Here is a 13956-nt window from a genome sequence, read left to right on the forward strand (position 1 = left end):
TAGAAAACTATCAGTCATAGCTCTCGTAGTATAGCCCTCTGGGCCGTTTCCTTTTTTTTTCTTTCGAAAGTAGTCCTATTAGGGTTATTATAATTACACGAAGGTATTTCGCCCTCGTCAGCAGCAGTCCTTGGTACAGTTATTCTGGCGGCTAGCTTCCCACGCTATCCGTGCCGCCATCGCACCTGGTTAAGCTTTTCCTAGACGCTAGAGTTATGCTTTGTCCGCGCAACCTTGAGCGATCGGAAAGCGCGTTTTCCCCTCTTGGCCGGCGGAGAGGGGAGGTTTCGTTCCGGCCGCGAAGCTCTCCACATCTCTGTAAGGTGCCTTGTGGTGGTCTCGTGCTGACGATGCCCTCTCGGTGAGCGCATATTTCCCCCCTCATCTTTTAAGAGGTTCAATACATACAAGCATTTGTCTCGCAAAGCAGATTTTTTTCAAGGGAATTTTCCACGTCTCAGTAATTTCTCCCGTCGTATTAGAGTGCTGATTGCCGTGTTATAGTTTGTTTACGAAGCTTTCCCTCAAGTATAATTATTTTAAGGCAGTTTGTCGTGTGCGTATCATGGCCACGCACGCTTATATCGCCTTCCGTTTCTCTACCACGGTTGCGCTTTAAAACCACGGCGCTGCAAGTTTGCTTCAGAGACTTTCCTTTCCTTCCCACTTCTCCGCCCTTAAACTGTCTCTCTCAACTACTACACGCAGAGACAAAGCAACAGCGCGCGCATTAGATCCCATAGATGAGATGAATATTTACAATTATTATTAGGGTTATAATTATATTCGAGTGCTGATTGCCGTGCTATCGTTTGCTAACAAAGCTTTCCCTCAAGTCTAAATATTTTAAGGCAGTTTGTCGTGTGCGTATCATGGCCACGCACGCTTATATCGCCTTCCGTTTCTCTACCACGGTTGCGCTTTAAAACCACGGCGCTGCAAGTTTGCTTCAGAGACTTTCCTTTCCTTCCCACTTCTCCGCCCTTAAACTGGCTCTCTCAACTACTACACGCAGAGACAAAGCAACAGCGCGCGCATTAGATCCCATAGATGATATGAATATTTACAATTATTATTAGGGTTATAATTATATTCGAGTGCTGATTGGCGTGCTATCGTTTGCTAACGAAGCTTTCCCTCAAGTCTAAATATTTTAAGGCAGTTTTTCGTGTGCGTATCATGGCCACGCACGCTTATATCGCCTTCCGTTTCTCTACCACGGGTGCGCTTTAAAACCACGGCGCTGTAATTTTGCTTCAGAGACTTTCCTTTCCTTTCCTTCCTTCTTCTTCGCCCTTAAACTGGCTCTCTTAACTACTACACACAGAACAAAGCAACAGCGCGCGCATTAGATCCCATAGATGAGATGAATATTTACAATTAGTATTAGGGTTATAATTATATTCGAGTGCTGATTGCTGTGCTATCGTTTGTTACCGAAGCTTTCCCTCAAGTCTAAATATTTTAAGGCAGTTTGTCGTGTGTGTATCATGGCTACGCACGCTTATATCGCATTCCGTTTCTCTACCACGGGTGCGCTTTAAAACCACGGCGCTGCAGTTTTTGCTTTTCTTTCCTTTCTTCTTCTCCGCCCTTAAACTGGCTCTCTTAACTACTACACGCAGAGACAAAGCAACAGCACGCGCATGCGATCCCATAGATGAGATGAATATATATATATATATATATATATATATATATATAGAAAACTATCAGTCATAGCTCTCGTAGTATAGCCCTCTGGGCCGTTTCCTTTTTTTTTCTTTCGAAAGTAGTCCTATTAGGGTTATTATAATTACACGAAGGTATTTCGCCCTCGTCAGCAGCAGTCCTTGGTACAGTTATTCTGGCGGCTAGCTTCCCACGCTATGCGTGCCGCCATCGCACCTGGTTAAGCTTTTCCTAGACGCTAGAGTTATGCTTTGTCCGCGCAACCTTGAGCGATCGGAAAGCGCGTTTTCCCCTCTTGGCCGGCGGAGAGGGGAGGCTTCGTTCCGGCCGCGAAGCTCTCCACATCTCTGTAAGGTGCCTTGTGGTGGTCTCGTGCTGACGATGCCCTCTCGGTGAGCGCATATTTCCCCCCTCATCTTTTAAGAGGTTCAATACATACAAGCATTTCTCTCGCAAACCAGATTTTTTCAAGGGAATTTTCGACGTCTCAGTAATTTCTCTCGTCGTATTCGAATGCTGATTGCCGTGTTATAGTTTGTTAACGAAGCTTTCCCTCAAGTCTAAATATTTTAAGGCAGTTTTCCTAGCCTCTAAAGCCGCTCGAGTTCGCTCTTCTCCTTGAGCGGCCATTTTTCCTAGAAAGTATGCCTTCCAACCACTCGGAAGGCATACTCCGACTACCGACTATCGCGGACAACAACCACCGACTATCGCGGACAACATGAGTCTCTTTCCACGTAAGTGTAAGGCTCGGAGCAGGAGCTGTGGCGCTTGAAAGTAGCCTGGGGCCTGACGAACCAACCGACTGAGCTATCCTTCCGGGCAACATCGAAGGGTCACGAGTTCAAATCACCTGTTAGGTTCCTTTTTTTTAGCCCCTTTTTCTTTCTTTTTTTTCTTTCTTTTAATGTCTTTTCCTTTTTTTATCACTGTACGGGAACTCTCCTAAAAAAAAAGAAAGATATATATCTTCAAATATGTATGGCCTCACATGTGCAGGTCATAAATACCAGGTTCTCCAGCCGAGTGCCATCCATGCGGTATAACCGAGCTCAGATTGGTCCACCTTGACTGATCAAATAGGGCACCACTGTAGGTTAAATGAGGCGTACAACTCCTGCGGGACCCGCCGTGGTTGCTCAGTGGTTATGGTGTTAGACTGCTGAGCACGAGGTCGCGGGATCGGACCCCGACCACGGCGGCCGCATTTCGATGGGGGCGAAATGCGATAACACCCGTGTACTTAGAATTAGGTGCACGTTAAAGAACCCCAGGTGGTCGAAATTTTCGGAGTCCTCCACTACGGCGTGCATAATCAGAAAGTGGTTTTGTCACGTAAAACCCCATAAATTAATTTTTAATTTAACTCCTACGGGGACGGTAGAGTATCCGTCTCCAGTGCAAGAGGACCGTGATTCAAATCCCGGTGCCGCGCAATTCTCCACCGGAAAATACAAAAAAAATCGTTTATTGAGAAAATTGCACAAACAGGCCTGGAGTGCGGCGTGATCCCGGTGACCAGAACCGGTAACGCACTCTCTCACCAGAGCAGGATAGGCCACCCTGGTGCAGTACTTGGCCACAACCTCCTATATGAATACAACAATCGAACCCCGGCCCTCAGTCCCCAGCAGCCGCGAAGCAACTGACCACGGCGGCGGTCAGATCTGTGACGCTGCAGAGGGTGCTAAGAATACCTGGCTCCGGACAGGCCGCCATTGGAATCTGAACCTGGCAACGTTTAACGTTAGAACGCTATCTAGTGAGGCGAGTCGAGCAGTGTTATTGGAGGAATTAGAGGGTATTAAATGGGATATAATAGGGCTCAGTGAGGTTAGGAGGACAAAAGAACCATATACAGTGCTAAAAAGCGGGCATTTACTGTGTTACCGGGGCTTAGCGGAGAGACGAGAACTAGGAGTCGGATTCCTGATTAATAAGGAAATAGCTGGTAACATACAGGAATTCTATAGCATTAACGAGAGGGTGGCATGTCTTGTTGTGAAACTTAATAAGAGGTACAAAATGAAGGTTGTACAGGTCTACGCTCCTACATCTAGTCATGATGACCAGGAAGTAAAAAGCTTTTATGAAGACGCAGAATCGGCGATGGGTAAAGTCAAAACAAAATACACTATACTAATGGGCAACTTCAATGCCAGGGTAGGCAAGAAGCAGGCTGGAGACAAGTCAGTGGGGGAATATGGCATAGGCTCTAGGAATAGCAGAGGAGAATTATTAGTAGAGTTTGCAGAACAGAATAATATGCGGATAATGAATACCTTTTTCCGCAAGCGGGTTAGTCGAAAGTGGACGTGGAGGAGCCCGAATGGTGAGACTAGAAATGAAATCGACTTCATACTCTGCGCGAACCCTGGCATCATTGAAGATGTAGACGTGCTCGGCAAGGTACGCTGCAGTGACCACAGGATGGTAAGAACTCGAATTAGCCTAGACTTGAGGAGGGAACGAAAGGAACTGGTACACAAGAAGCCAATCAATGAGTTAGCGGTAAGAGGGAAACTAGAGGAATTCCGGATCAAACTACAGAACAGGTATTCGGCTTTAACTCAGGAAGAGGACCTTAGTGTTGAAGCAATGAACGACAATCTCATGGGCATCATTAAGGAGTGCGCAATAGAAGTCGGTGGTAACGCCGTTAGACAGGAAACCAGTAAGCTATCGCAGGAGACGAAAGATCTGATCAAGAAACGCCAATGTATGAAAGCCTCTAATCCTACAGCTAGAATAGAACTGGCAGAACTTTCTAAGTTAATCAACAAGCGTAAGACAGCGGACATCAGGAACTATAATATGGATAGAATTGAACAGGCTCTCAGGAACGGAGGAAGCCTAAAAACAGTGAAGAAGAAACTAGGAATAGGCAAGAATAAGATGTGTGCGTTAAGAGACAAAGCCGGCAATATCGTTACTAATATGGATGAGATAGTTCAAGTGGCTGAGGAGTTCTATAGAGATTTATACAGTACCAGTGGCACCCACGACGATAGTGGAAGAGAGAATAGCCTAGAGGAATTCGAAATCCCACAGGTAACGCCAGAAGAAGTAAAGAAAGCCTTAGGAGATATGTAAAGGGGCAAGGCAGCTGGGGAGGATCAGGTAACAGCAGATTTGTTGAAGGATGGTGGTCAGATTGTTCTAGAGAAACTGGCCACCCTGTATACGCAATGCCTCATAACCTCGAGCGTACCGGAATCTTGGAAGAACGCTAACATAATCCTAATCCATAAGAAAGGGGACGCCAAAGACTTGAAAAATTATAGACCGATCAGCTTACTGTCTGTTGCCTACAAAGTATCTACTAAGGTAATCGCAAATAGAATCAGGAACACCTTAGACTTCCGTCAACCAAAGGACCAGGCAGGATTCCGTAAAGGCTACTCAACAATAGACCATATTCACACTATCAATCAAGTGATAGAGAAATGTGCAGAATATAACCAACCCTTATATATAGCTTTCATTGATTACGAGAAAGCGTTTGATTCAGTCGAAACCTCAGCAGTCATGGAGACATTACGGAATCAGGGTGTAGATGAGCCATATGTAAAAATACTGGAAGATATCTATAGCGGCTCCACAGCCACCGTAGTCCTCCACAAAGAAAGCAACAAAATCCCTATAAAGAAAGGCGTCAGACAGGGAAATACAATATCTCCAATGCTATTCACAGCATGTTTACAGGATGTATTCAGAGGCCTGGATTGGGAAGAATTGGGGATAAAAGTTGATGGAGAATACCTTAGCAACTTGCGATTCGCTGATGATATTGCCTTGCTTAGTAACTCAGGAGACCAATTGCAATGCATGTTCACTGACCTGGAGAGGCAAAGCAGAAGGGTGGGTCTGAAAATTAATCTGCAGAAAACTAAAGTATTGTTTAACAGTCTCGGAAGAGAACAGCAGTTTACGATAGGTAGCGAAGCACTGGAAGTGGTAAGGGAATACATCTACTTAGGGCAGGTAGCGACCACGGATCCGGACCATGAGACTGAAATAACCAGAAGAATAAGAATGGGTTGGGGTGCGTTTGGCAGGCATTCTCAAATCATGAACAGCAGGTTGCCACTATCCCTCAAAAGGAAAGTGTACAACAGCTGTGTGTTACCAGTACTCACATATGGGGCAGAAACCTGGAGGCTTACGAAAAGGGTTCTGCTGAAATTGTGGACGACGCAACGAGCTATGGAAAGAAGAATGATGGGTGTAACGTTAAGGGATAAGAAAAGAGCAGATTGGGTGAGGCAACAAACGCGGGTAAACGACATCTTAGTTGAAATCAAGAAAACGAAATGGGCATGGGCCGGACATGTAATGAGGAGGGAAGATAACCGATGGTCACTAAGAGTTACGGACTGGATTCCAAGGGAAGGGAAGCGTAGCAGTGGGCGGCAGAAAGTTAGGTGGGCGGATGACATTAAGACGTTTGCAGGGACAACATGGCCACAATTAGTACGTGACCGGGGTAGTTGGAGAACTATGGGAGAGGCCTTTGCCCTGCAGTGGGCGTAACTAGGCTGATGATGATGATGATGAAAGAACCCCAGGTGGTTGAAATTTGCGGAGTCCTCCACTACGGTGTGCTTCATAATCAGAAAGTGGTTTTGGCACGTAAAACACCTTAATTAAATTAATGAACTCTTCCGTAGATTCTTAGGGCTGAGTGTCATAATAAATTTCCGTCCTCTCACCAAGCTTTTAAGCATTACTTTTGTGTTTTCCGTATTATTTAACCTTCCAATTTTGACCTATGCTCCCCTTATGTGAAATAGTTTGAATAGTTTCTAACCATGCAGTGAATGGCATCTGGTTGATTTTGTCTCCTTGCCTGACTCCTTTCTGGATCGCTGTTCTATATTGCTACGGAGAATTACCGTAGCTGCATAGTCTCAATATATCCCAGGATGTTGTGCTCATTGTGCTCTATGACGCTGTAAAACCTTTATGACTGTTCCCATAGGTAATTAATCGAAATACATTTTTGCAATAAATGAAGCCATGTGAAAAAATTACTCTGCTCTGCAAATTTTTCAATTACTTCATTGATGCCGCGGATGTGTTTCATTATGGAATACTCCTACCTAGATCTTGCGTCTATCTTCGTTGCTTTGTATCAAGTTCTGTGATGAATTTTTTGGAAATTACCTTAGTGAATATATTGTACAATATTGAATTGCCCTAACTGTCTTTCAATGCATGCATCTTGATCTTTCATATGCCACATTTCTTCTCACATATGCCATGCTGCTTGAATTCTTTACTGTTCCCTTACTGTTTGCAATGTGTTCATTTCAATATCCCTCATAATATTTCTATTCATCGGCTTTGCCAGTTTGGTCAATTCTATGTGATTTCAGAGGCTACACACTCCAATATTTTTCATTTATGAGATGCTTTGTTATTTCAGAAAACTGAGCTACTTGTTGCTCTGATGCATTACATACAGATTCAATGTCTTTTTGGCTGCATCTTAATGTTCTATTCATTAACTCTACGTTATCGTCTTCTCGCTCTTTTTGTTTTCCGGTTCTAAAGGTGCGTACGTATTTGCGAACAGAATGAATTATCGTTTTCTGGCCCTGACTGCATATACGTTGACTTATTTCTCACTTGAATAATTTTGCTCATCTTCTCTTCAATATTCAGAGTGTAAGGAAGCAAACGCGCCTCGTGTTTCCGATAGCAGCGCGGAGACAACGACGATGACCCATGCTGTGATTTGCAAGAGAGCTCGGGCTGTTCGCTGCTGCTAGGCTGCCATTGATCTGATGCTTCTCACCTTTAAGTAAACATCAATACATTTGGTGCAGGTGCTGGGTATCGATCCAAGTACCTCTCGCACCTTTTAGACGTATCAGCAATGTGATTTACCCTACATAACACTTCCACATTTTGTACTATGCTGACATAGGCGTAGGTAATGAAACTTCTTTCATTTTTCGTTTTTCCCCTGTTGCTTCCCCAGGTATGCTCCCTGTTATGGCACTTCCAGAAGAAAGCATTCATCATTCAGTTTATTTATTTCTTTATATTCTACCAATATTTCCTCTGCACAGCTGCCAACTGCCTGTTCTCCAGCCTGCTTTTTCCCCCTATTTCTATTGTGGACTGTGAACAGATTCACGTTCATTTGCAAACGTGAGCAAGCGTTGCAATACTTGCCCTACGCGCCAGGCTGCCCAAAGTGATGTGTTTCTCGATTGCCAACATTGTCCGCATTACATTTGGCGACATTCCTGTGGCCGTAGTAAACATGAGGCGTAAATGTGCCGATACGTTAACAGCAAAGGAGCAAGGTTGGCTAACGCAGGTACACTTACAGAAATGCCTACCAAGCCCCCAAGCTGCATGAAGGCTTTGTCTCGTGATTTCGTAAACCAAGTACATAGCGTGATTGCAGAATAGTTTGCACTTGAAGATTATGCACGCATGTGCTGTGCCAGCCCGCACACCCTTCAGTGCCTCGGGCGGCCTCTTCTGGCCCGCAGCAACTGTCCGCAGAAAGCCCGCCTTTGGCGGTCTCTTCAAGCCTTCCGTGCAGCTCTTTGCTGTTGTGTTCAGGCGGGGCTCTGTGGCGCACAACGAGGAGAAAAACGTAGAAGGAAATCAAACACGGTGGGACGTGCTACACCGATGCTTGTAACCGGTTACCATGAATCTGCAGTAGCACATAGGACAACGTATTTAGCTTTATTCTTTATGTTTGATCACAGATAGCCAGAATGCATACAACTAATAATGGATAGGTTAGTACAGTTGTGTTAGCTCTTAAAAAGAAAAAAAATGGTAAGCTGCCATTGAATAAGGAATGCACGTAATTTGTCTACAACTTGCACACAAAATGGTAATGACGGACTGGAAATTGATAGCTGTAGTGGGACCACTGGTGGGCCCAACTGTGACTCCTGCACAACAATAGTAAGATAAACAGATAAGTTGCGTAGAGAAAACTACACAAAGAAACCTACTTAAAGTGTCACAATGCTAAACCGTACTTTATGTTATTCACTTGACTGCAAGCACTACAGTTGTGCGCTAATGGAGCTTTCTGCACTCCTCATAAGGCGTTCGCTGTAGTCGAGTTGACATGGAAGATTTTATGCAGTGTATGGATTCCAGTTTTTTATAGACATTAAACAAATACAATTAAACTGCATACGGATTACCTCACTCACAAGTGTGGGCTACCTAAGTAAGAGTGAAGGCCCCAAGCCCACGTCGTATTCACGGCCAATGAATAAACAGCACCCTCCCTCCGAGTCTTAGTAGCATTGCACCGCATGTGCCACCGCAATTGAAGGCAAAACGTCTCTAAGAAGACGGTATGCTGCAAATTTCATAATTAAAATGTTACTCCCGAAAACACGTATGGTCAATCGTTTACTAAAACGTATTTAACATGATTAAAAACTGTGAGAGCTGTAACATGAATTAGCGACTGTGGCACCACGGCCTCGCAGCTCTAAGCTGGTCAGCGTTTAACGAATTAAAAAATAAGGCGACATTTCATGGTGAGCATAACGCACACCGATAACAGCAGCGCATATTTCCTAAATAACTGTATTAGTAGGCCGTGATAGAGACAACTACACTCATCGAAACGTTGGCTTCCGCTTTCAAATTGTTCTCATTTTGCTCACCCCTGTTTTTCCTATATTATCAGTGTAACTCACATTGCAGCTTCTGACACAACGAATGCAACCCGTTTGACTTGTGCGACGAGCTCGGACGAGTACCGTCCCGAAGGTGTCACACCTTCTTTTGTGGGGCCACGTTCGTTGAAAAGCTCCGCCAGCTGTCCCCACAATTTAGGAACCTCGCGGCCCGTTTGCGTCGCGGACATTTCGTTGCTCGGCTTGAATGCCTCTCCAAGAAGGCTATTATTCTTCCTTTTAAACAGCAGACGCATAACGCCCCGGCCTAGCCTTTATTTTTTGTCGCAGGTAGTGCGAGCTCACTTTCCGCCATGCTTCTACCAATGGCGTACGCCTACTGGCTTGCCTTCGAAGCTCGAGCAAACGCGATCGCTCTTAAATTTTCTCGTCAACCGAATTTCCTCTTCAGCGCGTCATTACTGAATTTATTTGTGGAGCTGTCGTCATCATCATCAGTCTATTTTTACTTACACTGCAGGTGAAGGCCTCTCCCAGTCATCTCCAATTACCCCTCTCTTGTGCTGGCTTGGCAATAGTTGCGCCTGAACATTTCCTAATGTTATTTCCACCCCCACCCCCCACCCCATAATTTTCTGCCTTCCTCGGCTCCTCTTCACTTCCCTTGGCACCCAATCTGTAACTTTAACGGTTTTGGCATCACCGATACCTTAATTTACCCGCAGGTACCACGCGCTTTACCATCAACATCATGGAGGGATCAGGGCAGTTTGAGATCTCCGAGGGGGGCGGAGTGGCAGCGAGCGGCCGCATTAGAATGGCTGGAGAGAACGAGAAAATCATCGACGTAGAGCCGCCATGCCGGAACGCCGCTGATCTCGTGTCCTGTGATCTAGATGCCGAAGAAGTCTACAAAGAGCTGAGACTTCGTGGTTTTGACTACGGCAGTCAATTCCAGGGCATCCTCAAGGCCAATATAAAACGTAAGTTCTATTGACCGTGCAACACAACGTCGCATGCCATGTGCAATTTATGAGAGTAGATGGGCATCGACACGGAGCAAGCAAATATTGTAAGCTGCTATCTATTCGGGGGGGGGGGGGGGGGGTAGTGGGCGATTTACTTAAAAGTGAGCGTCTTGCGCCGAAATTATGTGATGCAATTTTACGAATTTTCGGAGTCACATATTGTGATATATTATGACATTTTATGGGCCAGGCATTTGAGACAGCGGTGACGCTTGAACGGCGCCCTGTGTTATGCCTCGAAGCGACAAACTCAGTCTACTCATTTTCCCGCGCTTTTCTTTTCTTTTTCATCGCGTTTTTAGTAATCCTGCATACTGAGTCTCGTAAGGATGGAGACAAGTATCCGTCCTGATACCAATGCGAATAGCTCGTGCAGTATACGCCTTCAAGCTAATAGGCAGCGTAATGCGACCGCGCAGCTTAATGAGCCGGCTGCGTTTTGCACTAACCCCCTTTTCCTGTATGATTTTTAAGCGAAGGTGTGTATACGATTTCTCGATTTCACGAGTCGTCATAGTGGTCGTTGTCGTTATCGTCATCAGGCGTCCCTGCGAGCAGCTGTCGCTGTTCTAGCCGCAAGAAAGACTCGTGCGTGGGTACCACGTGCCCTTCCGCCAATGAGTGTGGCGAGTTCAGTCCCGTGACGCAAAGCTCGGTTTTCTTCAACATAACCAGATCAATCAATCAATCAATCAATCAATCAATCAATCAATCAATCAATCAAATCTTTATTTCCAACGACAGTTGGGGGTCCCTTAGGCGAAAAGCGGTAATAACACCACTTGAAAATACCTAAAGGCCCACGTACATGACAGCGGTATTACGATTCATACGTTCAAAAAACAAGTTTACAGTAATCAAGTAAAAAATGCAGTTCAAAAAAAAATTTAAGAAGAGGTGAAAATACAACAACGGAACAATAGAACAAATAATGTCAATATATAAGTACACTCCAGAACAGTTGTACATTATAGTTGAAATATTCAATGTTCACGTGAACACACATCATAAAATGACGAAAATAAACGTGTTACAAGGAATAATGAAACATACTTGATCATGTTCGGGCAGTACAAAAGACATTAGAGAAGAGTTAGAAAAAATTAACGCATTTCTTTTTTTGTAAACGTAGAAAAGTTGGCGTCTTTCTCTTCATATTTATTAAGTAGGGACGGCAGTGTGAATCTAAGAGACTGCAAAAAATAGGTCGTGCGGGAACGAGGAACAAGCCACTTGTCGGTGCTGCGGGTGCGTGAATCAGTGTAATGCATGCTTATATTAGATAAATCTTTAATAAACACTTTGAATTGTTCGTTTGAAAAGAAATAAGCATACATTAAACGAAAGTCGAACATGCGTTTCACACTGAATATTTTATAGCGGGTAAACAATGCAACTGTAGAACTATTGCGCGGGACGTTTGCAATATACCGAAGTGCTCTTTTCTGCAATAGGTGAATTGTATTTATGTTACTAAGGGTTGTGGTGCCCCAGACTAACAGGCAGTAATTTATATGGGAAGAAAACAGAGCATGATAAATCTGAAGTTTAGCATTTTCTGGAAGAAAGTGCCTACATCATGACAGAACACCAGCAGCACGTGATAACCATTTAGTCAGTGATTCAATATGACACGTCCATGTCATATGAGCAGAAAAAGTCACGCCCAGAATTTTATGTTTTTCCACTATTTCGACGGGTATTCCCTCAAGTGTTAATGATTGGTTGACGTTGACTTCAGTGCCTCGGGATCTGAAAAAGACATGTGGCTGCCCTACGCGCATCACTAAAGCCGCTGTACGCATCACAGTCATAGAGATGTAAACTCTAATGGATTTTCGAGGGGCGTGAAAAAAGCTGGTTTCTCTCATTGTTATTTACGAAAGATTAGAAAAATTGAAAACAGAAGATGATGGCGCACAGAGCTATAAAAAACACGACACATTTATTTCTCTAACACTGAAAACAATATAATTGTTACATTACTGCATCACAAAAGTCCCAGCAGAGCTTCCTTGTTCAAAATCTAGGCACGATTTTGTGTCAAGGCATTGATTTCACATCAAAGCTTCAGGAGCGTCATTTGTATCAATCTGTGTCCGATTCAGTTCCTCTTGACGCGTCAACAATACGCTGTGCAGCGGACCAAGTTTTCCGGACAATGAGATTCGAGCGAACGCACACAACTTTTCGCATTGCGATGCCCTGCGAGCCTGTTTCGTAGCCTGGTGTGCACATTTTCATACTTGGACCAGTTTCTTTCACATGCCGCTGAAGAAGAGGGAGTCTGCTGTACGCGACAGGCAAGGGGGCTCAAGGGTTGGTTGAAGCGACGAGCTTGCAATCACGTCGATGGATCCAGCTGCTTCGCAGACTCCCAAATTCCTTATTTTGACAAAGCTCTACGTACATCCAAAGCAGTCGCATCGTAACAGAATAATTCTGCTGGGAAAGTCTGTTGATGTTTTCTTCATATTTTTAAAAATTTTTTATCCTGCTTACAAAAGCAAAAAAAAAAAAACCGAGAGGAAGCATTTATTTTTCAGAATGTTCAAGGTTTTTTTTTTCGTTTCAGCAGCTTAAGATCCAATTGCCGAGAGCATCTGCAGTCTCACGACTGTTTAGCCGCGGTATGAGTACGCCTCGCCGCTCGGTTCGTGCGGACGTTTCGACGGCGTGGGTTTTTACCGTCGCGTGGTGTTCTCCCTCGCGACAAATGCGCCATGTGGTTCCAGCTGACAGCGTTTCTAGTACTGTACCAGTAACGCTTTTGGCCGTCTACTTCAACGCGTTCATTTGAGAAACACACTAATCTCCTAAAGGTCGACCTTCATATATTCACCTTTAGGGGAACAAAAGTGATCGTCCGGGAAAATCGTCCACTTTGCTTAGGACGGTACACCATCGCGGCTGATGACCGTTAGGGACTGGCTACACTAAGCGTTCGTCACCGGAAGCCGCCGCGTGTTTATTATATTGAGGAGCTTTTTCAGCCTTTCCGGCTTCTTAAAACATCACTTACACCGATTCCCAGAACGCGTAGGATCTTTATTAATTTTTTTATTCCGTGTTCGAAAAAAAAATTAGAAATAACAACTGGAAATGTTGTTTGGCCTATAGCCATCGCGATTCATGTCGGGAACGAGGAATCAAACACCAATTTTTGTTTCGTAGCAAGACAAAACGCGGCCTGCACAAATTCTAAAATAATTTTTGAAATTCACAGGAACTTTATATCTCACGTAGCTTCACGTTATTTAAGAGTACATTACACATAACATGAACTACCCTCTGTGCTGCCCTTCTGAGCAGGGTTTCTACCTATGTTGCCTTTGCTTTACTTACAAGCCATATCCGTCTGTTAAAGACGCAAGCCGTAATTACTTCAATATATTTGCTGGTAAACGCCAAGCTGTAAAGTTTTCGCGCAATATTGTCGCCAGGAACTGAGTCAAATGCATTCTTAATGTTTAGAATGTGACATCGCGTATCATAGTGATATGTCGTCATATGGAGACATATGTATATAGTAATATGTCATAGTCATACAGTCCACTGTATTAGCTGGTACGCGGACTCGTTCAAAATATTTTTTGTGCGCTTTCTTCTTTTTGCCAGAAACC

The 13956-nt window shown here is 44.3% G+C and overlaps 1 protein-coding gene across 1 annotated transcript in view; it reads left to right on the top strand.

The window, feature by feature from the left end:
* The window catches only part of LOC126524387 (fatty acid synthase-like), a 270389-nt gene that overhangs the window by 123584 nt on the left and 132849 nt on the right, over nt 1–13956 (top strand). The window contains exon 13 of the mRNA XM_055067059.2: nt 10031–10288. Within this exon, the coding sequence (XP_054923034.2) occupies nt 10031–10288 (258 nt within the window). The remainder of the gene's footprint in view (nt 1–10030; nt 10289–13956) is intronic.

This window comes from Dermacentor andersoni, chromosome 3 (genome assembly GCF_023375885.2).
Source record: "Dermacentor andersoni chromosome 3, qqDerAnde1_hic_scaffold, whole genome shotgun sequence".
In the NCBI taxonomy this organism is placed as follows: domain Eukaryota; kingdom Metazoa; phylum Arthropoda; class Arachnida; order Ixodida; family Ixodidae; genus Dermacentor; species Dermacentor andersoni.